This window comes from Cystoisospora suis (assembly GCF_002600585.1).
Source record: "Cystoisospora suis strain Wien I chromosome Unknown contig_216, whole genome shotgun sequence".
In the NCBI taxonomy this organism is placed as follows: domain Eukaryota; phylum Apicomplexa; class Conoidasida; order Eucoccidiorida; family Sarcocystidae; genus Cystoisospora; species Cystoisospora suis.
Genome location: NW_027153018.1, coordinates 1 through 24,183, shown reverse-complemented (window position 1 = coordinate 24,183; position 24,183 = coordinate 1). Strand labels below are relative to the sequence as shown.

The 24,183-nt window shown below is 47.4% G+C and overlaps 2 protein-coding genes across 2 annotated transcripts in view; both read right to left on the bottom strand.

Moving 5' to 3' along the window:
- The window catches only part of CSUI_000555 (amylo-alpha), a 21,799-nt gene extending 3,802 nt beyond the window's left edge, over nucleotides 1-17,997 (bottom strand). Inside the window, exons 1-17 of the mRNA XM_068060789.1 lie at nucleotides 16,508-17,997; nucleotides 15,808-15,978; nucleotides 14,807-14,959; nucleotides 13,879-14,329; nucleotides 13,167-13,262; nucleotides 12,239-12,538; nucleotides 11,186-11,537; nucleotides 10,029-10,453; nucleotides 9,410-9,539; nucleotides 6,820-8,386; nucleotides 5,915-6,126; nucleotides 4,135-5,234; nucleotides 2,931-3,063; nucleotides 2,318-2,473; nucleotides 1,769-1,937; nucleotides 1,011-1,149; nucleotides 152-381 (exon numbers count right to left, since the gene is read on the bottom strand). Of these exons, the coding sequence (XP_067927226.1) occupies nucleotides 1,115-1,149; nucleotides 1,769-1,937; nucleotides 2,318-2,473; nucleotides 2,931-3,063; nucleotides 4,135-5,234; nucleotides 5,915-6,126; nucleotides 6,820-8,386; nucleotides 9,410-9,539; nucleotides 10,029-10,453; nucleotides 11,186-11,537; nucleotides 12,239-12,538; nucleotides 13,167-13,262; nucleotides 13,879-14,329; nucleotides 14,807-14,959; nucleotides 15,808-15,976 (5,448 nt within the window). The 5' untranslated portion in view covers nucleotides 15,977-15,978; nucleotides 16,508-17,997 and the 3' untranslated portion in view covers nucleotides 152-381; nucleotides 1,011-1,114. The remainder of the gene's footprint in view (nucleotides 1-151; nucleotides 382-1,010; nucleotides 1,150-1,768; nucleotides 1,938-2,317; nucleotides 2,474-2,930; nucleotides 3,064-4,134; nucleotides 5,235-5,914; nucleotides 6,127-6,819; nucleotides 8,387-9,409; nucleotides 9,540-10,028; nucleotides 10,454-11,185; nucleotides 11,538-12,238; nucleotides 12,539-13,166; nucleotides 13,263-13,878; nucleotides 14,330-14,806; nucleotides 14,960-15,807; nucleotides 15,979-16,507) is intronic.
- Nucleotides 17,998-18,291: 294 nt separating this feature from the next.
- CSUI_000554 (uncharacterized protein) lies at nucleotides 18,292-23,562 on the bottom strand. Its single transcript, XM_068060788.1, has 3 exons — nucleotides 23,388-23,562; nucleotides 22,598-22,690; nucleotides 18,292-21,979 (listed from the first exon to the last, which is right to left on the bottom strand). Exon 3 carries the CDS (start codon nucleotides 21,954-21,956, stop codon nucleotides 19,308-19,310), a length of 2,649 nt encoding a protein of 882 aa, XP_067927225.1. The 5' UTR covers nucleotides 21,957-21,979; nucleotides 22,598-22,690; nucleotides 23,388-23,562; the 3' UTR covers nucleotides 18,292-19,307.
- Nucleotides 23,563-24,183: the final 621 nt, after the last annotated feature.

Genomic DNA, 24,183 nt, shown 5'->3' with positions numbered 1-24,183 from the left:
ATATATATATATATATACAGACTACTACTCAGTGTACACGAGCATAGATAGTTGGGTAGATCAAGATGAAGAAAGAAGAGATCCAAGGAGAGATGCATCTGCATAAGAAGAAGGGATAAGATTGTATGACCGGCTGATGAGTTTGGCTTACTCGGTCGAATAGTTCAGGAGCGACAGCAAGAGCGACGCATGCGTTGGGTCTCAGCTGATAGTCCGCCCATGCTTCACTAGCTTTGTAGGTATCCTTATAGATACCTCTCCGATTGATATACTGGCCTTCTACAAAGTACTCCCCCTCTTCCTCTTCTTTCGGAATGTAAAAGCACTTCTCAAACCGACCCTCTAGCAGAGAGTTCCACCGCACGTATGTCATCTCTCGGCCTATACAGGAAGCAGTTCAAACGTACATACGCAGACTCTTCCCTCAGTCGTGTATCTAGGAGAGAAATAGATATCTATCTACCTAGATACACTCCCACTAGGTACATGGATATTTCTCCGCCGCGAGAAGCCCCCCGACGCCCTAGACGTACCTGATGCCTAAGGGGGGGGTGAGGGACTTCCGCCAGCGACAGCGGTGTAGGGGGAGAAAGAGAGGAAAAGAGAGGGAGAGAGACAGAGAGTTTTGGAGAAGTAGGGGGCCTCATACAATGAATTCAAAGGAGCAAGTGAAACACATGATAGGTGTACGTACAGTGTACAGACACTCTGCAAGGCCTGGACATATAGATCGTTCTTCTCCTTACATTGTTACTAGGGGCTTCTTCACATATACATATCGATGCGTATGTAGGGTACTGCTGCTGCAACTACTACCACTACTACGAGGCATGCATGCAATCCATCTATCAACCATACAGTCTTTTTGAACAGCAGATCCCCCTCTCCCTCTCCACCTGTGTAGTGGGTCGTGTCTTTCTTCTGCGCGCGGAGAATCTCTTCTCTTCCGAGGTTCATACGAATCTACATGACGACTGCATGCATGCATGCGAGCAGTTCACCTCCCTCACCTGAGCTTGTCGTGACTGTTTTGTATGGGAAGTATTCCTCTGGCAAGCGTGTGATGAAGCGAAGTGTCGATTTGAGAAGCCCGATGATCTCGACGTCTGCCCCGTCACGAGGCGTAGCTGGCAGACCTCGATTGTGTGCCTTGTAGGTAATGCATGCGCGCATGCAGGAAGGCCATTCAAAACAAGAGAGACGTCACCAGAAAACTCACAAGACGACGAGAAAGAAAGAAAGAAAAGAGGGAGGGAGCGCTTCTTACGATAGAGACACACCAACTACCATCAGGGATGAGAGTTTGGATATATGCTATGAAACACGATCAAGCAAGTAGGCATTCTCTATCTAACCATACACAGACAAGAATCGGACCGCGGATGAATGATGAGATCTCGAGAAAGAAGAAGAACGAAAATTGTCCGATACTACATGTATATACACAGGAGAGACAGAACAGTAGTCCAGCCGAACTGTTAGTTTTCCATGCAAACAGCAAAGGGTCCACTCTCTCTCAATACTCTCCGTTCTCTCCGACAATGATACCCTCAGTCAAGGAATTTCCTTGGATACTATATCTACCGATATATCTTCAAGCCATTTGTATGTCCTTGACCTATCACTCGTTCTTTAGTTAATCTATCTATCTTCAATCTATCTGTTACCTTTTCACGATCTAGTGAGCGAGATAGAAGAAGAGAAACTTCAAAAGCCGTCGTCATCGCAGTAGTAGAAGCATAGCGAACATACGTATCACTACGCCTACCTACCTTGTCACTTGATCCATTTTTATCCATCCAAGTACCGCAGTTGAATCGATTGCCTCCGAATATAAGACCGGTATTCGGGTCCATAGTAATTCGGATGTTGAAGCCTTCATCACGCATGTGCTCATCGATCTGATGGCCGGCGTTCCACTCACGGAACTCGATACCCTGCAACAATAGAAAAGGAAGTAAGAGATTTGCACAGAGAGGTAAACAGAAGAAGAGGAAGAACACATAGAGATTCTTTCTGTTAGAAAATGAAAAGAGGAAAAGAGAGAGAAGGGTGTGAGGAGTTGAGAGAGAAACGACAGAAAGAATGAGATACAGGGGGGAGGTGAAGGAGGAGGGAATGTCTTGAATAAGAGAAGGCTTCTCTTTTTAGCTCGTCATCTAAGATTCTCAGTCACGCCAAGCACACTGACCTATCTATATCAAAGATGTCTGCAATAAAAGACACGAGAAGATTATCTAGATCTATCTATCTCTCGATCTATCCATCTAGCCATCGAATCATCTATCAGTCGATCTATCTATCTCTCTGATCGTACCTTTGCATGTGAGAGACAGATATGATGTAGGACATCTCCGAGATTTTCGATAGGCATTTCAGGAACTTGCGTTGCATGGCCTTCATACTTCATCTTCACCGGCTCCTTAAGAAGCTCCAGGCCTTTCGGCGCAGACAAGCAATAATCTTGAATAGCCTAAATGTACATACACCCGAGAGAGAAAGAAGAAAGAGAACATCATCGATCATCTTGGTGTATCTTGCATGTCCGAGATATCCGTGCCGGCTTTATAGCCGCCACAGGGGCAGATAGAGATAGAGAGATACGAACAGATCTGTGTGTAGCGATATACTCAGTGCGTTGAAGAAACATCTGCCGCAAGAGACTTTTGCCGAGGACATGATCTATATAGACGTAAGGAATCTCTCTATGTCAACAGTATATACCACCTCCTACCTGAGATATGATTGCCTACTTCGAGAAAGATCTATCTATGTATGTAGAATAGAACATATCTATCTACACTTCTGTGTATCTAGGATACACTACTGTGAGAAACATGCAGATGTACGTCCGACCAGATTTGTTTCCCCCGCCTCTCTCTGTATCATCTATGACGTACTCCGACCGTCCTTCCGCTGTTGAGACCTACTTGACAGAAGAACCAGGTTGCATCTCTTGCGTTATACCGCGGGTTATTCCCACTATCCAGGAGATTAGGAATAAGGCCATGCCTCATCACATTAGCAAAGCCAAGAATCTCTGCTTTCGCTTCTGCCCATCGTCTGAGTGAACAAAAGAAAGAAAGAAAGACGTCTGGAGGTGACAAGATGGAGAGAGGGTCGCGAAAGATATGAAGAATACTCCGAGACATGAGAAGGAGAAAGAAGACACCTGTTCTATCTAGGAAGAGACCACCAGCGGACTACGTCAGAAGGGGGCATAAAGAATCGAAACCAAAGTGACTGATGTGACTGTAAGAAAGATAAAGTAGAAGATACACAACACACACACAGAGAAAGAAAGAAAGAAAATCCGGTTGGGGAGAAAAGCAAAAGGAAAGGGGGCTGCGAGAAGAAGGAAAAGAAAACCCAGACGGTCTCTTCCACAGCACAAGAAGGAAGAAGAGGAGGAAGACGATGAGGACGTAGGCGCAGAAGTCTTGGAGACCTTCTATCACCTATATCTATATGGTTATGCTTTTATCTCTCTCTCTCTATATATATGTATGTGGATAGATACAGGTATACATAGATAGATATATACATATATGTGGTTGACGGTCTTCTCCATCACTATATACATGTGAGTACGGACAGACAGATGTCGTGTAGCTAAAAGAGAAGCGCAGAAATGCTGTTCTCTGATAAAAACTCCATCTTTGTGAATGAGATTCGCAGACGTCACCCCAACACACTAACGAATGTGAAGGTCCGCCAATCTTCATACCCTTCAGTCATCAAGATTTGTATTCGAATCGATACTCACCATCGATATAACCCAAGATATACAAAGCGTAGTTAACGCTCTCATGCACTATCGTACATCCCCTTTATATATATGTATATATATGTATGTATCCCTGAGACTGTACATACATACATACATCTACATACGTACATACATACATATCCATACACTAGTTCTTTCTTCTACATATCCTTGTCTTCTTCGGGTCTCTCCCTTAGAACGGGACAATACATACGCTCCTTAAATTCCATGCGCCCTGTCCTAGCTAGCCAACTCGGATATTTATCGTTTCCTTGATCTCCTTCTTCTCTGCTTCTCCCCCCATGACTTTCTCTCCGTCTCCATGTGAGAAGAGAAAGATGTACACTTGTATCTTTCTCGCTTACCCTGTGGTGAGAAGAAGCCCTCTAAGAGCAATAAAAGTGTCTCTGCCCCAGGCTCTCATAAATCCTGTAGAGAAGTGAGGGAGACCTGCTGAGAGACTCGGCTGTTGAGTTCCCCAGACGAGAGGAGAAGAAGGGACATAGGAATAGAATTGAAGAGAAGCTACACTTAGCTGAGCGAGAAGAAGATCTCCTGGAGAGACATAGCAACCATGCTTTCCATGCCCTTCTTTCTCCATCTCGTCTTCTCCTTCACTCGTTTTGCTTTTACTCGAAGATGAAGAAGATGCTGTGGTCGTCCTTGTCGTCCACTTGTCGATATGGTATCCAGGTTTGATGACTTCTGAAATGGGCATTTTTCCTAATATAAGCCGACAGCATGCGGCATATAAAGAACTTAAGATTTGATCGGCATAGTATGGACGTAGCCACGTATAAACAGGACAGTGGGTTTCGATGATATCAATGCCTTCACTGAGCCATTTCTTCAAGGGTTGTAACGTGGGGTGTGTAAGGCGATCTACGTGATATCTTAAGAGCCAATACCCTTGCATGAGATTTTGATAGATGGGATGAGAGACCTGCTGTTCATATGAGAGATGACGTATCTGATCAAACAGAGCTATCGGACCTGTTAAACCAGCATAGACAAGATTCCCATACCCCCAGATATTATACGGGCCTCTTCCACGATCTCTCTCTTCAGGCTCGCATGAAAAGAGGACCTCCGATAAAACAGATAAAGAGACTTCTTGTAAAAGCTCGCTTATTCTCCGCCTGTCAGGTGAGAAATGCTCTCTTAACTGACGATGTGTCGCTGCAAGCATTCCTGGCTTGCCATTCACACCAAAGTACGTCTCCGGAGCTGTACAGACAACGAGAACCGATCCACGTGGAAAGTTCTGGAGGCGTAAGGTCGTTGTCTGAGCAAAGGGATCGAAGTACGTATTGGGGGCGAAGTAGTTCAAGTCATTATACACTTTCACACACCCCGGGAGACCATTGATCTTTCCTAGCGCTGGCTGGAAGTGAGAGTTTGCATCTCCAGGGATAAACAACGACGCCATAAGAGGAACTTCCTTGATCTTTCCGCTCAATTGGATCTGAAAAAGAAAAGAGAAAAAGCCAAAGGATGAGGAGAAAAAAGAGAAAACATGCTGAGGCGGCAAGAGGAATACCGACAGAGGAAGATGGAGATAGTATGGAGATGTAGTTCGACGGGATATAGGAAGGTTGGTGGGCAACGTCGTTATATGTATGGTTAGCTCTCTCGCTGTCTCTTGAGAGTCTATTTGTGTATGTGGCTCTTCGGGGAAGGGCGGATAGCAGAAAGAGAGAAGAAAGACTCTCACACACGAGATCTCTTCAGCGTGCAGGAGAGATGGAGACTCTTTACATCTACAGCTGTGTGGAAAGCTCATCCAAGCAGTCCGATATATAGATATGCAGAGACAGTCTGAAGGACTTGTAGCTCCTATATCTCTTTCTATACCTGCGTAGAGCACGTATACACCACGTATAAACACCGAAACAATGAAAAGAAGCTCTTCGAAATGGAGAAAGTAGACGCACGAAGATCGCTATCAAAAAGAAGAGAGATCTAAATCAAGGGAGACGGTAGAAAGGGGAACACAAGACACTCACGGTGAAGGAAGAGAGGGAGAAAAAAATGAGCGGAAAAAGAAGAGAAATCAAAGACGCACGACCGACAAAGAGAAACAGAAAAGGCGATGAGGATAATGAGAGAAAGAAAGAATGTGTAAGAAAGAAAGAAAGAACGTACTTCGGGAAGAGGAGAATCTCCCTGTTGCCATTGATAGGCACATCTTGCTATGAAGTAGATACACTCATGGGTCGTAGGATGGTGTCGTACAGCTACCACGAGATCGTCTGTTTTGCATTCGGCTGAAAGTTGTGTAAATCCTTCCTGTCCCGCTCGGACATGCAGAGCGTTGATAACCGGACGAACACGTAGAATACCTGGCAACGTCCCATCTGCAAAGAGAAACATATATAGATGAATAAACACGTACACACACATATTGATATGTATACGCATGTATCAGTGGAGGAGGCCTGTGAATGAAGATGGAAGCGAAGAAAATCTGGTGAGCTCAGCAGGACTCCACTTTAGCAGACAGCATCAAGAAAAACAAACCGCTACTCATGTGTATGTCGTACGAAGATTCAGTACGTTCATTCACTTAGCTACCTACATTTATATTTCTATCTCTCTCTAGAAATTCCTAGACAAGTAGTATGCATATAGACCTGAGTGTTTAGACACTCCGGGTATGAACTGCCGAAGTACCGCACGTGAGTTTCACCTGACGGCCTTGTAGAGTGTACATACACCCCTTAACTCTACTAGACTGCTGACACCTACAAACATCTAACGAGGGAGGGCAGACGATCTGCTGCTGCTGCTTCTGCATCTATGAATAATCTAACAACGGTCTTTCTCTAGTCTCTCTATATATGCATGTGTATAGGTATATATAGATAGGTGGATATACATCTACAACTGCCATAACTATCTATCTATCTAGATACGAATGTCTATAACCAGAGCCAACACTGTCTTGCACTCGTACTCCTACTTCCTCTCCAAGGAATGAATGCATGACTAAGCGACCCCCTTCGCGTCTCTCTTCTATTCTTCTTCTCCTTGTTAACACTGTCCCGTACCTTTCTTCCAGGACGAAGAAGAGTCTGGGGAGCTTCCATCGGTGCATACAACATTATTGACATTCCACCCGTCTTTTTCACAAGGGAGATCAGAATTCACGTTCCAATTGCCGTCGACAATGAACTTGAAATGGAGTGTCTGTACACCTGGAGGGTTCCCGTCTTTGGCATAATGGACTCCTTTCTTGATATGAAATTCAAACACGCCGTTCTCTTGTTTCTCCGGGTAGATGTCGTGCGCCCATCCATCCCAGTCTCCTTTAATTGAGACATGATTCCCCCCATGATTCCACTTGACGACAATTTCATCTAAGATTGGATCTTTCGTCAGCTTTGACTTCTGTGGCGCGCCTCCATCGAAGTAAGAAGATCCTTCTTCTTCTCCATCTTCCTCAACTATAGGCGTTTCTCCTGTGGCACCTGAATGCGCTACTGCTGTAGTAGCCGTCGTGGTATTGCCTGCAGCTCCCTCCCCCTTCTTGGAAAGACCATTGCTTTTCTTTGCTCCCGCACCTCCCCCGAGCAACTGGACAGGATTGATGAGAGGGATCTCCGGATGGAAATCTTCGTAGAGACGATCTTCGCCAACTACAGAGAGAGTCCGTGGAACAATTTCATCGAAGCCTCTCGTTGAGCCAACGGCGCATCCAGCCGCAGCCAAGAGAACACTTAAAGGTAGAGCCGCCCCTGGAGTGAACTTCTGTGTAGGAGTTTCGTTATCATGCGTGCAATCATAGAAAAGTGCCGGACATAAGGCGGTCCGTAAAGGGATTCCCATCCCCCCTCCACGTGAAGCAATGGAATGAACGGACGATGTATGAAGATCACCCAGTCTCTCATCTTTCTTGCCTCCTCCTCCTCCTGAGCCTCCCCCCCCGATATCGCGACGTGGCGTTCCAGATGTTGCTGTTCTTGGGGTGCTACTCATTAAAGGTGACTGAAATTGGTTGTATCCATTCGTCATGCCTCCCCCACCTCCTTTCTGTTGTTCCTCTCTTCCTGCTTCTTCATTCTCTTCGTCGGACTTATGATGGGGATGATCGATATCTGTCGGTTCGTAGTCTGTATCACCTCCGTTCTGCATGTGGGAATCTTCACGCTTCACTTTGAACTTATTTGTGAGAGAATCTTGGACTACAGAAGACGACGAAGGGAGAGACTGAAAGGAGAAGGAGGCTTTGCTTTTCTGTTTAAAGTCGTCGATCAATTCCTGAGGAAGAAGACCAGCTGAAAGATGTTCATCTTTCTTCTCATGTTTCTCTTTCATGGAGGTCTTCTGTTGACACGAAGTCGCTGTCAAAGATCCTAGGAGACCGAGACCTCCTCCCGTCTTCGAGCAATGAAATGATGAATAGACAGGAGAAAGCTCCCCTAGGCCGTGCTGCATGCCAAACTTCTTTAGGTGATAGGCAAGATCTCCCGCGTTGTGCGTTTGCATGGCTTCTCGCACCAAAGCATTGATGCCTAAGCATCTCTCAAAGTGTAGATCTAGAGCCTGACTCCCCGTAAAGAGCTCAGCGAAGATCCAAAAGTCTGGACGTATCCGACGGCATTCTCGGAGCATGTGCTGAAGAGAGAAAGAAGAAAAAGAACAACAAGGGCAAGAAGATAAGGAAGAAGGGAGAGAAGAAAGAGAGAGGAGATTGGAGGAAGAAGATAGAAAATGAAGAAGAAGATGGAGAGGATGGTAAAAGGGGCCAAGACACATGAAAAAGAGAACAGGAACAGGCAACTCAACATACACGAATACGAGTATATACATGCAGAGATACTAACGATAGATAGATAGTTAGATCAAAGATAAATAAATACCTACGTTGATACCTAGATACATAGATGAGCACATACAGTCGAGAGAAAGAGTTGGGAGAACAACTCTGACGAAGTCTTTACATCGGAGCAGATATAGACATGAGCCTACGAAGTGTAGCTAAAGGAGAAGCGCTCCATGGGATACATAGATAGAGAGGGTGATATGTATATATATATAGGTGTAAGTTTTCGCTTACGTCTCTGGTAACGTCTACGTGTGTGTGACGGCATGTATAATCTTTCTCAGTTTGGGATTGGTGGACGGCTTTGTTGTCTTTCAAGTGGAGTCTCTTTCACTCCCCGTACAAATCGAGCCAAGAGAACGAAGGGAACGCAGCAACAGCCCTTCTCTTGGCAGGAAAGCGCTGCCTCTAAAGATTCATACTACGACCTTCACCAATACTACGACTACTACTGCCACACACAGGCTCCAACACACCTCCTCTGAACTATGAACCTCAGTCATGTATGTATGTGTATATATGTGTAGGTAAGTGGAACACATGCAGATCCCACTTGAAAAGAACCGGAGCGTCCCACCGCGTGTAGCCTCGTGTGTAGCAAGCACACAGGTACATATACACTGCGAGCGACAAACTGCGAGTGCATCTACCTATCCATATCTATATCTACATACATCATGCAGGCGAATCTGAGAGAGACCGCTAGGAAGGCCGGCAAGGAGAACGAGCTAGACAGGGTTGTATATCTCATCATGCTCACAAAGAGAAACGCAGGAAGATGAGAGGTCTTTTTATTCGCGCTGTTCAATTGTTACCTGTGCAACGTGTATAGGAGTGGAGTGGCAATTATCGAGACGAACGCCATGGAAGGCTTTCGCAGCTAATCGGCAATACTCCGTCATGTGATTCCAAAGAAACGGAGAATCTGAGGGACCCGATCCATACCTGCAAGATGAAACAGAAGGAAACGATACCCAAGCAACCTTGCGCGCATGCGCATGCATGCAATGAGAGATGAGGCATGCACTTCACTTCAATGAAGAGAAAAAAGCAAAGGAGAGGCTAAACTCGTCCATCACTCTTCTGATTTGTGAAGTCAGCCTATACGACATGTACCTGCTTCGATGATCTACCGATCCATGAGATATGAATCGATCGACCCCTCCATACATGCAAGTGTACATACACATACACATGGATAAATCATACAAGCATATGCATATATTAATCCCTTCATATGGATATCTATCTAGATCTCTCTCGCTATCTATGTATGCGTATGCATAGGTAGATAATCAGACTTTGAGGTCCGTCTGTACTTCGCGCTTGCTCTAATCATTAGAAGAGAAAGAGCAGCAGCACATGTGTCTGAGTCTTCACCCCCCCCCCNNCGTGCAGCACTTCCCCCCTCCCTTCTTTCTAGCTACGCCTTACCTGAGCTTAACACAATCGGACCATACAACTAACTCTCTTCTTAGATAGACAAGAGAGCCGGCGGCAGCAAAGTCTTTCGTGGCGTCCCAGCCCATGACCCAGCCGTTATTCGCCACGACGGTACGCTTCGTCGGGTCGGGTTCTTGCTCATTCAAGGGCGTGAAATAGCGAGGTGCAAGAGCTTCCCAGTGCTTCATTCCTAGGGGGCCTCTACGACACTCTAGTCTCTCCCATCGTGCATGCCCTTCAACGGCTCTACGAACGAAGTCTCTCGATTCATTTGCCTTGTCGTTCAGACGCCCAGCCACTTGATGTAAGATGCGATAGAGCCGATCTTTATCGTGTTCATGAGGAAACAACGCTAGAAGAAATTCAGGGGAGATGACGATGCTAGGACCGCGCTCCACCCCGACGTACGTCAAGGCCTGAGAGAGCAAGGAAAAAGAAGCACAGGCAGGAAGATCTTCTTGGAGAGAGAGAGAGAAGATTGAAGGGTTGCATTGAAGAGGATCAACATGAGAAAGAGAGAAAAGAAGGGGGGGTGAAGAGGGTAAAGGGGGGAGACACTTGGAAAGAAGGGCTAGTTGGATAAGGAAAGAAGAAAAAAGATGAGGAGTAGAAGATGTATGCTGCCACATGACACTTTTGTATGGCGAGCAGGTAAATAGCTATATACGTTGAATACATTAGGCATACCCATGGCTAGAAGGACAACTTACCAACTTCTGTTCAAACAGATCTATTGACATATCCAAAGATACATGGACATAGATAGATAGAAAGAAATGTATATATATATACAGATGAAAATGTATATACAAGTTGTATACATACGTCTTAGTGTTTATATATGTATGTATGTTCTTGTTCATTACCTAGGCATCGTTGTTTGCGAAGAGAATGGCTGGAGATCCCATGACGTCACTCCATCTGTCCATACACGCCTATCTATACAATTCACCCCCCTCAAACTTCTTACTTATTATGAGGACATGCACACAAACTAGCGAGTATCTCTCCGCCCCCCTCCCTCCCCACAATCCGTTAGCTCGTCAACAAGACGCAGAGAGAAGATTCTTTTTGCTTCATCTCTCCCCTAAGTCAAAAGAAGATGCGATGCTCTTCTGATGTGTCTCTCTTCTTCTCCCCGCACTGACCTCCTGAAAGACTTTATCTTGAAGAAGGCCGTCATCTAGACCTTGTTGGACTTCATCGTTCTTCCTCTTCTTCTCCTCCTCTCCTTTTTCCTCTTCTTCCTTCAGAGCCTTCATCCACCCCTCAACTGTCTTGTCGATATGCATTTGAAACCATTCCTCCATACGGAAAGGCTTGAGAAGCTCCTCGTCAAAAGCTCTTAAGACATTCTGGAGCTGCCCTTCGTTGTCGATATACTTGGTCGCCTGATACTTATCGGTGAATTCGCCCTTCACTACACGCTGGCTGAACTCTTGGAGCCTCCAATCGAGTTCATACGGGCCTCGTAACCAAGGGCAGACATCTGTATTGTACCTACACAATAAGCGATCGAAGAGAAAGAGAGCAAGCTGGGAATAAACAGGCATACCCATACATATATGCAGTCTCACCATTCTATATCTGCTAGTTATATATAGACGTAGGGCGCGTGTATGAATACACATGATGAATGCAAGGCCTGTCTCTCGTGATCAACCGTCATCTATCTCTTTCTTCTATAAATGTATGAATAGATATTTGTGTATTAATGTATGAATATATATACATATATAGGGGAGTGTACATGTACGTATGAATGTATGTATGCAGAGAAGTCCAATAGGAGATTTCTGCTACTGTCCTTCTCCCTACTAGCCCTCTGCTTACACTCCTGAAGCTCAACCTCACACCCTATGAGCCTCTACACAAAAGTCTAACGACTACATGCAATACTTGAATAACCGATCAGAAAGCATCACAAAGATCTTCATCGCACATACACATCCTCCACATGTCCTTATCTATATCTATAAATAGAGAGATAGACACGTGGAGACACCCCAGAAGGATATAACAGACATAAGAAGGAAGATGAAAAGAGACACAGACGACAATATAGAGAGAAATGTATATAGAGACACACGTATAGAGGCAAATATTCATCCGAAAATATACAGAGAAAGATACAGATGTAGGTGGAGAGAGCTACACAACCCACATATGGAGAGGGAGATTCGAGAATAGCATGTCCTTACCCGCTATCGGGATGATCTCGGAGCCATGGGCTATTGCTAGCGGTGTGATTCAGAACCAAGTCGATTGTACTCAAGAGACCTAGCTCAGTCTCGAGCATATTAATAATAGCCTTCAACTCCTCAAAGCCGACAATCTCGCTACTATTAGCTCTTCTCAGATTCGTTAGAGGCCCTCCTAGGCCTCCACCAGTCCCTCCCCCACCATCGATTGTCAACGTCGATTGTCGATCAGATGAAAGAGCTCTTGCGGCTAGTGTCTCGTCCAGGAAGAAGTCACTTATATGCAGTTGATCTGCAATGCTACAAAGGAAGAAACCGAAGAACCGCACAGAGAGAGAGAGAAGACAAGAGAAGAGAAAAACTCCAAGTTTGACCTCACACCCACTCTGAAGCTTACGAGGGTGGGAGAGATCTCCGGACGATGAAGAAGAAGAAGAACAAAGCTCATCAAAGGGCATTGTGTATGTATGAAAGGAAGAGATAATAGTCAATTGAAAAGTCACGGGAAAGAGCGTTTATCACAACGAAGATGAGAACTACGTTGACGCCCTGGGAAACAAGCTGAAGACGAGAAGAGATAGAAGAGGCTATCAGAAAGTGCATAAGAAAAGAAAGCTCTCGGTACTGCTCTTGTCTTAAGCTAGAAGGAAGTGACCATGAAATTAGCCATGAATGAAAAGACGGTGTTTACAAGGAAAAAGTCGCGCTTGAATGAAAGAATTACAACCTGGAAGAGGTCCTGGGGGGGAGATACGTGTCTCAGCAACATAGTGTGTTATTCTCTGTAGTGGAGATCCATGATGTCTCCCACGGCCCGGCTCAAAAGGCCCGGTAGGTGAAGTCATGAAGGTTCGTTAGTCAACTAGACAAGTGCTATATATATTCCTATGTGTATCGACTCCTGCAAGCAGCCCCTCCTCGTGCTTACCTATAGCATGACCCCGATTCTCCTAAAGCCTGGAGAGGAGTGAAGTGAATCATGTTGTATCCAAGCTCGGCGGTATTTGTAAACATTCGCTTCCATCTGTATGGTGAAGAAAGAGAGAAAGAAAGACATCAAGGAAAGACGAGGGTTTACACAAATGATGTGCTAATAAGAAGAGGAGAAAGAAAGAGTGAGAAGAAGTGAGAAAGAAAGATATGTCGGAGAGAAGGGAAGAAAACGCTTTTTTGTTATGGTGAAAGATAGACCTGTAACGAATGACTATGGAGGGCCACAGAAAATAACGTAGCCAACGGCACCAGCCGTTGGACGTCTCATACAAACTTTCGGTCCTTTTCTCTCTCTTACTCTTCCTTTTATCAACCTCTGTGTCCCCATAACTAGTTACGGGGCGAGGGCTATCCATCTGGATCGATCTATCCATCTACCAATACAGATGCGTATAGGTATGTGTAGATGAAGACCGGGAGCTGGTATTTGGAGAGAAAACATATAGACAGACAACTCCTTGCACGTATCCTCTCCATACTCGCGGGGTGCTAGTGGAACGTCTCAGCGTCTCAACCTTCACGCACATATGAGTGCATGTATACGTACATCAATCGACAGATGCATTCCAGCTTGAGAAAGAGGTCATGCAGATGACTGGCTGGGAATGAGCTGAGAACGACCATTTGTCTATCCCCCGCTTCCTTACCTTGAGAAAGAACCTAGACATCTCGATAGAACGGTTTGAATGGAGATACTCTCCTGTTTCAAAGGGACTCCATTGATCGTCATAGCTGGCTCGACAATCACAATCGATGCAGGAGACAAGCGAGCAACACGTGGGGGGGAAGCCCCTTTATCACACGATTGGGTCTTCTTTTCTTTTTCAGCTTCATCCTTCTGTGAAGCTCCCGTTGTGTTCTTTTCATCAGAAGGAGCAGGAGGAGGAGTCGACGTCTTGCTCGAGACATTAAGAGAAGCAAACCATCCAAATCCTTTACCCCCGCTCGGAGCAGTCGTTGACGCCGCATTCTTCTTCTCCTCAGGTGTAGAAGGGGTAGGAGAGGTAGAAGACGAGGTTGTATGTCCCCCTGCTCCTTCGCCGAGATCTTCATCTCTTCCATCACAACTGCCGTACTGAAGATGAATACGATAAGGCCCTGTAGGAGAGTACGGAAATCGAGAGAAAAGCTCGGACGGCTGGGATTGATTAACGTATGACAGAGCAGCGCATACATGGATGGATAAGAACAAGACGAAAAGCCCGAGGGCGGGGTGCGAGAGTCAGGATGCATCTATGGACCTACAGACTCAGGGTTAGATCATAAAGGATAGAAGCACAGTGTACAAGGAAGAGTCTCTTTCTCTATACACTCCCTTCAGAGATCGAAAAATGAGAGGGATACAGTTCAGCTTCTCTGTACATTAGACAGCTGTTGGCGCGAACCCCCTCACGACTGGAATCGTAGAGCGAATGACCCGCCAAATCCACCTCGACTATACGCACATAAACATATATATATATATATATATATAGACATACACGTGTGTGAATATTTCGGTGAGTTTTATTGAGGAGTAGAAAGGAAGTGAAAGAAGGCGAACCAAAAGATGGAGATAAAGAAGATATTCATTACCTGCAAGATCGACAACAAAAGTGAAGGTGAGATTCCCAAGATCATCGACCTGCGAAGGAATCTGAAGCTCGTCTCCCAGAGGTGTCTCCGCCATACACCCTACGACCGGCTCAGCTTGAGACCCATTCAAAGACACTAGTTCCAACGTCACGCCTACAAACCACACATACACCCCACTGTTCGACACAATACCTCCACACCCGGCCCTTATATATGGACACACATACATCTGCATACAGATACGCATATACCTATGTATCTATAGACATAAATGTACTCGAGTCATATATAGCTGCATAGATATGTACATAATATACATATATGGATATAGATATTCATATATGTGCTTACATGACGGTCACGAATTGTAGACACCGTATAGGTTAGTAGTCGAGCGAAGGAAATGCGGCCCACTGCATTGAAGCCTAAGATGGATAAGGCCCCCATCTTAGAGACAAACACGTTAAAGCAGAGGAGATATACCCTTTATAGGGACATAGAGGGAGACGCGACGAACGAAAGCTAGGATGATAAAGAGAGACACGTCAACTGAAAGACTGGGAGGTGGATGCGCTGAAGTCGCATGTGTCTCTGCAAGACCGACGGGAGAACTGAACGGGCGCGTGGAACTACTACAACGGTGTAGTGGGCACGAGAGTTCTATCCGAGTGGATCTACCATAGAGATATGAATGCGACCGTGGTGCACCCCCTCACCTACACCTAGAGCATAGTGCGTCAGCACAAGCATATGTGCCATAGATCCACAAAGAAACAAGTGTATACGCACTTATTACTGAAGGGGACAGGAAGATGAATGGTTTTTGATACATATATACATGCATATTGCTTTGCAGCAGCTGTGCCGGGCAAGCTACAGAATTGCTTACACTGGGAAAATCTTTCTCTGCATGTATTCAATACCCATCAAGATATATATATATACCATGCATACATCGTTTTCATCTGTGCTAGGCGGGGACGACGTTGCCGTCTTCTAACCTTTGGGAATGCGGAAGTTTCCTTGGGCGCACTCAGGCTTTTCAAGAACTCCATCTTTATCGAAGTGCGATGTATAGACATCCATACAGGGCGTAAGTCCCTCATCGAGGCCTTGAGGGCCCGGATGCGGCAGCCTCTTGGGATTGGCTGGTGGAAACAATGGCGCCATGGCTGGAAAAAGAAGCGAGAGAAAAAGATGCTTGGAAAGGTGAAAGAGCTAAGTTGCACACAACGGACACACAAATATACGTAGACCGGTGTCCATACACCAGAGAGAAAGACTTTCCTCCTGTAGATCCGGACAAGCAACCTACGGGTGATAGTTGTGTGTGTGTATGAATTGTCCAGACAGACGAACATATTACGCATGCACACATAGAGCGATCTCCAGGGAAAGGAACCAGGCACACGCACGATATCAGGATCCCTTCACCAGCTGGCGAAACAAGCATCTCTTCAGAAAAGGAAGAAGTTCCGCGAAAACAGACACGTAGTCTTCATATGTACATGACGGCTTGTTCCCTGCCTTATTAGCACAATCTTGAAGGGGTGTCTTCATGCTTTCCTTTACACGGTTTGGAAGAACTGGCAAGAGGCGAGGAGGACCGAGAGTGTCCGCTGGCATCTCATACAGAACGCCTGGGTACTTCCAACACATGGCCGCTGTCGATGGTGGAAAGCGAATCTCATTTGTCCTTACCTGTATCTTTGAGAATGATCGTGAGGGAAATATAGAACTGGGAAAGAGAAACACGAGAGAGCGCAGGCGGATAAACCAGGGCGTCGGCTTCCCCCCCAGAGATAGGCGAGCACAGAAGGAGAGACAGAATTCTCTCTTCAGAGGAGGATGCCTCTGATGGAAGAAGACGAAGAATTCATTGGAGCTTATACAGTCAAAGGAGCTCACATGTGCAGAAGGAATAACCGTTACTCCGTTGTGTTGACGGTGGTTAGCTGCCCTGCTTCGGCAGCTTTGAAAAAGAACAGAAGCGACAGAGAGTCTCTGCTAGGAGCACGCAACTGCGCCGACCGCTCGACTTCTGATTTCTACGAAAGAAGGGTGCTTATGCTGTGAATTTGTCTGGTGAGTTTTCGGTAGTAACGAAAACAACAGGACTGCCGAACGCGGCTTATGTCAGGTGTGCAAGCACCCATGAAAGTGTTGGTTGAAGCACGAGATACTACAGCTTTTCTCCTCGCCACCCAATATCGCTGCGGAGATGGACGCAGAGATTGGAAATGACAACGTTTGATACAAAGACGATCAGACTAGAACGAGTAGAAGAAGCGGAACAACGAGTACAACACAGCTGGTACGGACATACCGCCAACGGCTGCTGCGGTGTTTCAGCTCAGCTCGGTCAGCAGTGAGTGAGCCCTGTAATAAAGAGAACCACGAAACTACGACAGCAATCAAATACCATAAAAGAATCTCGCTGCATCTTGTCCCTTTTTTATCCCAAAAACAGCGCGAAAAGAGTGTGCGCCACCTGTCACCTTGTTTTTCGAGGCAGCTTCTCCTATCACTCCTACGACGGCCGACCGGAGGAGGAGGAGGACCGTGGCCATCGGCAAGGGATGGAGGGACTAGTAGGAAAAAAGGCGACAGAGAGTCCTCACCAACCTGTTGTCCTTTTCTCCAGAAGTTACCGAGATCAGGGGACACTAACAAAGAAAGATGGCAAAGAAAAGACCCGAAGGCGAAACTACAATCACGCTTTACACATCAGCGAGAGCAAATACAAGGCGCACCCGCGTGTGTCAGTGAGTGAATGAGTGAGATTCGCTTGCTTGCCTTAGGAGGGAGCGAGTCACCACAGAGGAGAGACAGCGACGGGGGACGACGGCACGGTACCAAACGGCACAGATGACGCTCCGTCAGGTACCGGGAAAAAAAGGAACACAAGTAGATTTACACTCGCCGAGGCGAGCGTGACAGCCTCAGTCACAAGCAGCGGCTTGTTTAAAACATGTTTCTACCTCGCAGGTGTATCGCCTGAGTTGGGCTTGCTAGAAAGAAAGACATTACGGTCGCTCCCTGGGAGGAAACTGGCACGAGTCCGTCTGTGAATTGTCGTTGCATTTCAGAAATGATTCTTTCGCGGACTGTAGTTGATGAACACCTGTCCGCAAGCCGATTTCTTCAAGGCTTCACAGTGAGTTTCCTGTAGAAAGAGCCTGGTTACCAGCAACCACGTTTACTTTTGTAGGGAATGGCAGTCAGGACTGACACTCCGGGGAATGGTCCTTGAACGACAGGGCGGTCCGCACTTCTCTACCAGATAGAGACATGTAAGGAAATGAATCTAGGAGTCTATATCAGATAAAGAAAGTGAGTGTCTCATATAAAGCCGTTGACACGGCGCTGCGAATGTCGACACTGCTGCTGCTGACAGAAATCTCTGTTTTGTACCTATGCACCGAAGCACTTGCTTCTCCTCACGTCGCACCACTTCCACCTGAGCTGAGCTTCCGTAGTACTACTGGCGAACCCCTGGGACAATGAATTAGCTGTGGCTACAGCAGGCCACATGCGTGCACGCTCAGCACGTTTGTTCTGAACGTCTTGTCGCGGAGTCTGCTGTAAGTCTTGGCTTGGACCATGACAAAAGATGATCTGTCACCTTAAAATTAGCCCGCCCACACTGCCAAACGACACACTCACATTTCAACGACCCTTCAGCAGTCGCACTCTTCAGCGCTGAAGGTTCCCGCTGTGACAAGAATTAGGTATGCATCCAAGTAGCGGAGAAGGCACCCCTGCACGCTGCCAGTAGTCTATAAACGGCTTAGGTAGGTGCCACCTCGGATTTCACCCTGTGGAAGCAGCACCTGCCTCTTACGGCTTTCAGTCCACACCTAGATGCCCGAACCAAGACTACCGCGAGACAGCGCGAAACTCGATTCTTTCCTAGCAGGCGCATATATGAAGATATACAGATACGCAGAAAGAAAGTCAAGTTAAGTGTTTTACCTGCAGTCTGGCGCAGAATAAAATTGCCACCCGGTTAGTCTCTCTCTGAGTGGATAATACACTCAGCACGTTTCTGACTTGGACGGACTGTGCGTCCACTTCGCGCTGCCCTTCAAATCCCGTATGTCAAGCTGCTCTTCGGAGAGCTACTATAGAAAATATGCTCAAAAAAACTCACATGCACTTGTCTGCATCTAAAACGAGGCCTCCCACAACCAACCACCGTCTTGCCAACTCGAAAAACGTAGCGCAAGCGTGAACTTGTCACTTCCCTGTACGTTATTCGGATGCACCGACCGAAACGGAGACAGCGGCATCAGTCGGCTCAACGAAAGCATACCGGTCACCCGCACGGTTACATAAGAAGAATGTAGTCGCGGCTAAGCGCCGCGGCTACCTTCTGGAAGGACACGCTGTGGCCATAATCATAAGTTCTAATGTAAAATGTGGGGGTGACAAGAGGGGCACACCTTCAGGACGTGCCCCCAGCTCGACGAGGCCGTATCTGGGCCGCCACACCCACAGCCTATCTTTCAGGTGTCTGTGAATAGGGTGATAATAGCTTGTGAGGCGGCTGGATTCTTCCTCCAGCCTGTACAAACACCCTGTTCTGTTGCTGTAGCCCGAAATCAGGGTCCGGCTGAGATCCTGCCATACTATTCGACGCTGTTAAGTGAGGTGATCCTTGTGGCGGTGCAGGAGAATAAGGTACAGCTCCTTGTCCACCAGCCATGGTAGACTGGATTTGTGGAATTTGGTGTTTTGACACCCCTCCTTGAGCACTCGTGAGCTGTGCCTGCGAATCGTGACTTCGCTCAGAATGCCGCAACCCCTGCGGGACACTTCCACCCTGTTGTATCTGCACCCCCGGAGACGCTGACTGGCCCGCGTTATACGCCCGGACTTGGCGATCTTCTTGCGTCGTTTGTTGGCCCGGTGAAACCCTGGAGGACTGATGTTGCTCTTGATGAGACATAGCACGCTGCTGAACCGAAGCATACTGTCCTGCTTGCGGCTGTTGTTGAAGCGAATGAACACCTTGCCTGAACGACGTCTGGTTCACCAGATGCGATTCTGTCTCCGGCTGTTGTGTAATATGAGACTGACGTGTCATTTTGCTGCCCTCTCCTGCTACCTCTCCTCTCTGATGAGGCAGACTTGCTTGGTGCAGTGGCTCACCTAGCTGTGCTTCGCCTGGCAGTCTCTGCATCTCCCGGTGTTGTCGTCTAAACAGTTCTGCTTGGGTCTGTCCGGCCATGTCGAATACCTGCTGGTGCTGGCGCGTGCCTTCCTGGAATCGGAGGGGGTGCGCATCTTCACTGGGCCGAGACTGGTTCTGTACGGGGAGAGAATGTGATGGCGTCTGTGCTGATGAAGGACCCTGGCAACTCTGAGTCTCTCTGGAGGAGTGTGCGTGACCTTGCATGACGACTGCCCCAGTCTTTTGCTGTTGCTGCTGCTGTAATGTCAGTTGTTCTCTACTGTTCCTGTTCTCCCCCTGGGCCGGCGAATAGTAAGAAGGATTATAATAGCTATGCTGTTGTGGAGATGGTGAGAAACGATGATCTACTGAGTTCTGTCCTAATGCCACAGCTTCTTGACTCGTCTCCGACTGCTGTCGTCCCTGTAGATCCTGGAAATCTCTGCTGCTACCAACAGCAGGAGTACTGCCGCTGAAGCTACCGCGATGTGACTGTGACTGGAAAGAAGGACGGGACATAGACAACGGGAGCAATCCCTGTTGGCACTGACCCGCAGGTGCTCCTGGTGCCCCTCCAACGGCCGTCCCCACGGCTCGTTGATGGTAAGGCGTAGCAGCTAGCGACGGTGACTTCTGATTTTGCCCCATGTTTGAAGCTGAGGACGATGAGTATGGTATCTCATCTTGCTTTGGCTCTAGACTAGTAACTGTTTGCCGGAACTGAGCTTGATATACTACCTCATTTGATGCTGGCGATGATGGTAACGCGCCCGGCCCTTGAGATCCGGAGTGTCGTAACAGTGCCACCCCAGGCTGCGTCGATCCTCCCTCTCGTGCTACTACCCCTCCTGTTGAATTCTCCGGCTGTCGTGTCAGCTGTTGTTCTGACGTGGGGGCAGTAATAGAAGACTCAACGTGGTGAGGGGCTGTCTGTTGATCTATCGCTTTGGATGAAGTGTGAGATGGAGGCTGATGCGTATGAACCCCAGTATGACTACTGCTATTGTGTGAGGACTGCGATTGATGGTAAACCTGAGCCTGTCGTTCCTTCATTTCGACAGACGACGATAATGCCCTATCTTGGCAGAGTCTCTTACTAGTCTGGTAATACTGCTCTTGTTCTTTACCCCCCTCTCCTGAAGGAAGGCCCCTTCCACCATCGACTCCTTTTCCAACGGTTTGAACGACTTGGTGGTGAGACGCCTGCTGCTGTTGTTGCTGTGTGCTGTTGCCTTGGTGTAACTGCGAAGACAGTGTGCTCTGGGGCTCTTGTTGGAGAATAGACAAATTCCGCTGGGCTGCTGGGCCTTGTGTCATAGACGGAGACGCCTGTGGTGGTTCCTGTGTATCCGGACGTTGAGAGTGCCCCGACAGCATACCAGAAAAGGCAGTCAGATTCGTCTGCTGTCGTCCCTCTAGATGTTGTGAAGTACTTGAGGAAAGCGCTGGAGCCTGATGCTGATAACTATTATCCATCTGATTACTAGGATTGGCTATACTTCGTTTCCTATTGTCATGATCAACAGCCAGTTGTACTTGTGTTGAGGGGTATGCTGCCGAGTCTATCGACTGTCCCTCTCTCCCTTGTGAGCCGCCTGCTGCTTGCGTTCTCCCAGATCGATCTCCTTCAGTCGCCCCGTCTCCCCCTCCTGCTACTTTCTCGCCTCCACTTGCACCAAACTTAGACGCACCCGGGTTCGAGAAAGAAGTCGTTGGCTGTGACGAGGAAGACGGCTGGGGGGCAGTACGAGAGCTTGAACGGTGCGCGACTGAACCTCCTCCCCCGGAGGCCCCACTCATTTGCTGTGAGCCTGTTTGAGGTGCCCCGCCACCTTGAGCCGGTCCACCATGACCTACAGGTAGTATCTCCTGCGTAGTCGCCTGTGATGACGGCGCAGGGGGAGAGACACCTTGAGCTTTCTTTTCTCCTTCTCCTTCTTTCGACATTCCTCCAACAGGTCCCGGAAAAACCATGTTCGTATTGCTGTAACCTGAGTCTGCGCATGAAGACAGATCGCCAGCACCACTGCAATAAGGTGTATATACAGTCTCAACTTCACACAGCAGCGCCCAACAGAAGTTTCCCTACTGCTTGCCAGAAAGCGAAGTAGACTTACATAACCAAAGACCTGAACCTACACACTGGACACTCCGCCCGAGAAAGAACCCAGTCACTATTCCACATAGTCCTCTCCGTGTATCGCAGCAGGACGGAGATCGATAGAAACAGATAGATACACTCATGATTGGACTCCACAGGCCCTGTGGCCGGAAGGATGGTGTGTGAAGCCTGCTACAAACACATCCTTCTGATCACCGAAAGAATGGCATAAAAACTACTTCTCTACCTGACGCGGTATAGCCGTTTTCATACTCCTATGGTCTACACATGGAAAAAGACACCGAACCTTTCCTCAACCGTATCCTCTCCGCCTTTCTTCTTCTTTGCTGGTGCAACACCCCTCCACCTTTGTGAGAAACGAGATGAGCTTCATCGGGCATGGGTTTCTAGCAAAAGGACGCCACGTCTTCAGTACAGTTAAGGAGGCAGGCTCCTCCACCGTGTGATATCTTAGGCTACCAACGAGCCGATGTTTGATAGAAGGGGAACTTACAAGGCTTAAGATGTCTTGTAACCGTCCTGGTAAGATACGTTAAGATCTGCTGAGGCGTCTTTGTACGTACAGCCGCTGAGAGCTGCCGAAGATCTACGCAGTCACACAGGCGCCACCATCGCGCCCCGCAGAGAAAGAAAACACAAGCAAGTGTGACTTCCTTGAAGGGGAAAGGAAAGGAGAAAGAAAAGACATAGCGAAAAAGACACGACATTAAGAGTCCCTATGGATGTAGTGATCGAGTAGTGGGTCATACGACTAGCAGCGCGTGAAGGGTAAGGTTGAAGGAAAGCAACAAGGCCACTTCCTCAAGTGGATAGAGCATACAGAGGACGCCCTCTCCAGGAAACCCCTGCGTCACTCACGTCGTAATAGCTTTCTCTTCAAGTTCCTTGCATTCTGTCAGTGCTTGACTTCTTCAGACAGTGAATAGTTTCCCGTGTAGTATCGTAACCTAACAGTAGAATATGTCCACAGTGTCTGTACGCTCTTCCAACAGAAGAAACGCGATAGATCGGATTCCTTTCCTCTACAGGAACTACGCGTAAACGTAGAGTAACACCAACATCTAGAACTTCAATATATGCAACGGTCCGATACACCCATCTACATAAGTCTATCCTCCTAGTGGATGGCATATGCCTCCAGGCATTACGAGATCCAAGAAAATGAACTCCCTCCAACTGACTTCCTAATCTCTCGCTGACTCCACCTGTACCAGCATAATGTGAACACTTCTCGTCCTTCCTCATGGTTGATTCTGATCTCTACTCATTCGCATTCGGCCTACCAAGGTTTGGCGTTCGAAGCGCGTGGTGAAGTCTCTGAAGTTCTTCGTGAGACCAGAAGTCCCCGTTGGTCTTAAAGAGGTGTGCCCTTTGGGTAGAGTCGATGCTGCTCAATCGAGAGGAAGCTTGTGAAGGGTCAGCAACAGAAGGAGGAGGAGGAGAGGGAGGAGAAGGCTGCTGTAGAGAGAGATAAAAAGTGACAAAAAAGAGCGAATAGTCAAGCGTACGCCTGTCTTTCAGTGCAGGAAGAAAAAGACCATTACATTACAGGTCCAATCCTCACACAGACAGTAGACCGCGGAAGGCACCCCCACAGCACCCTAGGATTGTGTATATCAATACGCAGAGACATGCACACATGTATATATACAGAAAGATAGACAGACATGATTACATAGCATCGAGGGCTATGAGACTCCAATGTGCATACTCCCCTTGCCCTTTTTGGACCGAGTAAACAACCACCACCGCGCCTCCCCCCGAGCAGGAAAGGCCGAATATGAATGCCTATGTAGACGTGTGCTTCTACGCGAACAGACACTGCAGCGGGGTCGACTGGTCACACAGTGTGTTTCTACACACACCCAATGTAGCTCTTATCTTATGTATCATCTTATGGGCCTCTACAATTTTAACATATGTGCATGGACAGTAAGTCTCCACAGCCACCGATAATTTCAGCGAGTCGAAGCAATCCAGAACAGACAAACACGACGACGGGCAAGTGCAGCAAGAGAGGAAAGGACAGCCTTAACTCCACTGCACGCACAAGGAACTATGCTGCGACACGTGGAATAC

Coding starts and splice junctions, on each gene's coding strand:
- CSUI_000554 (XM_068060788.1), bottom strand. CDS start 21,956: ATGGTTTTTCCGGGACCTGTTGGAGGAATGTCGAAAGAAGGAGAAGGA.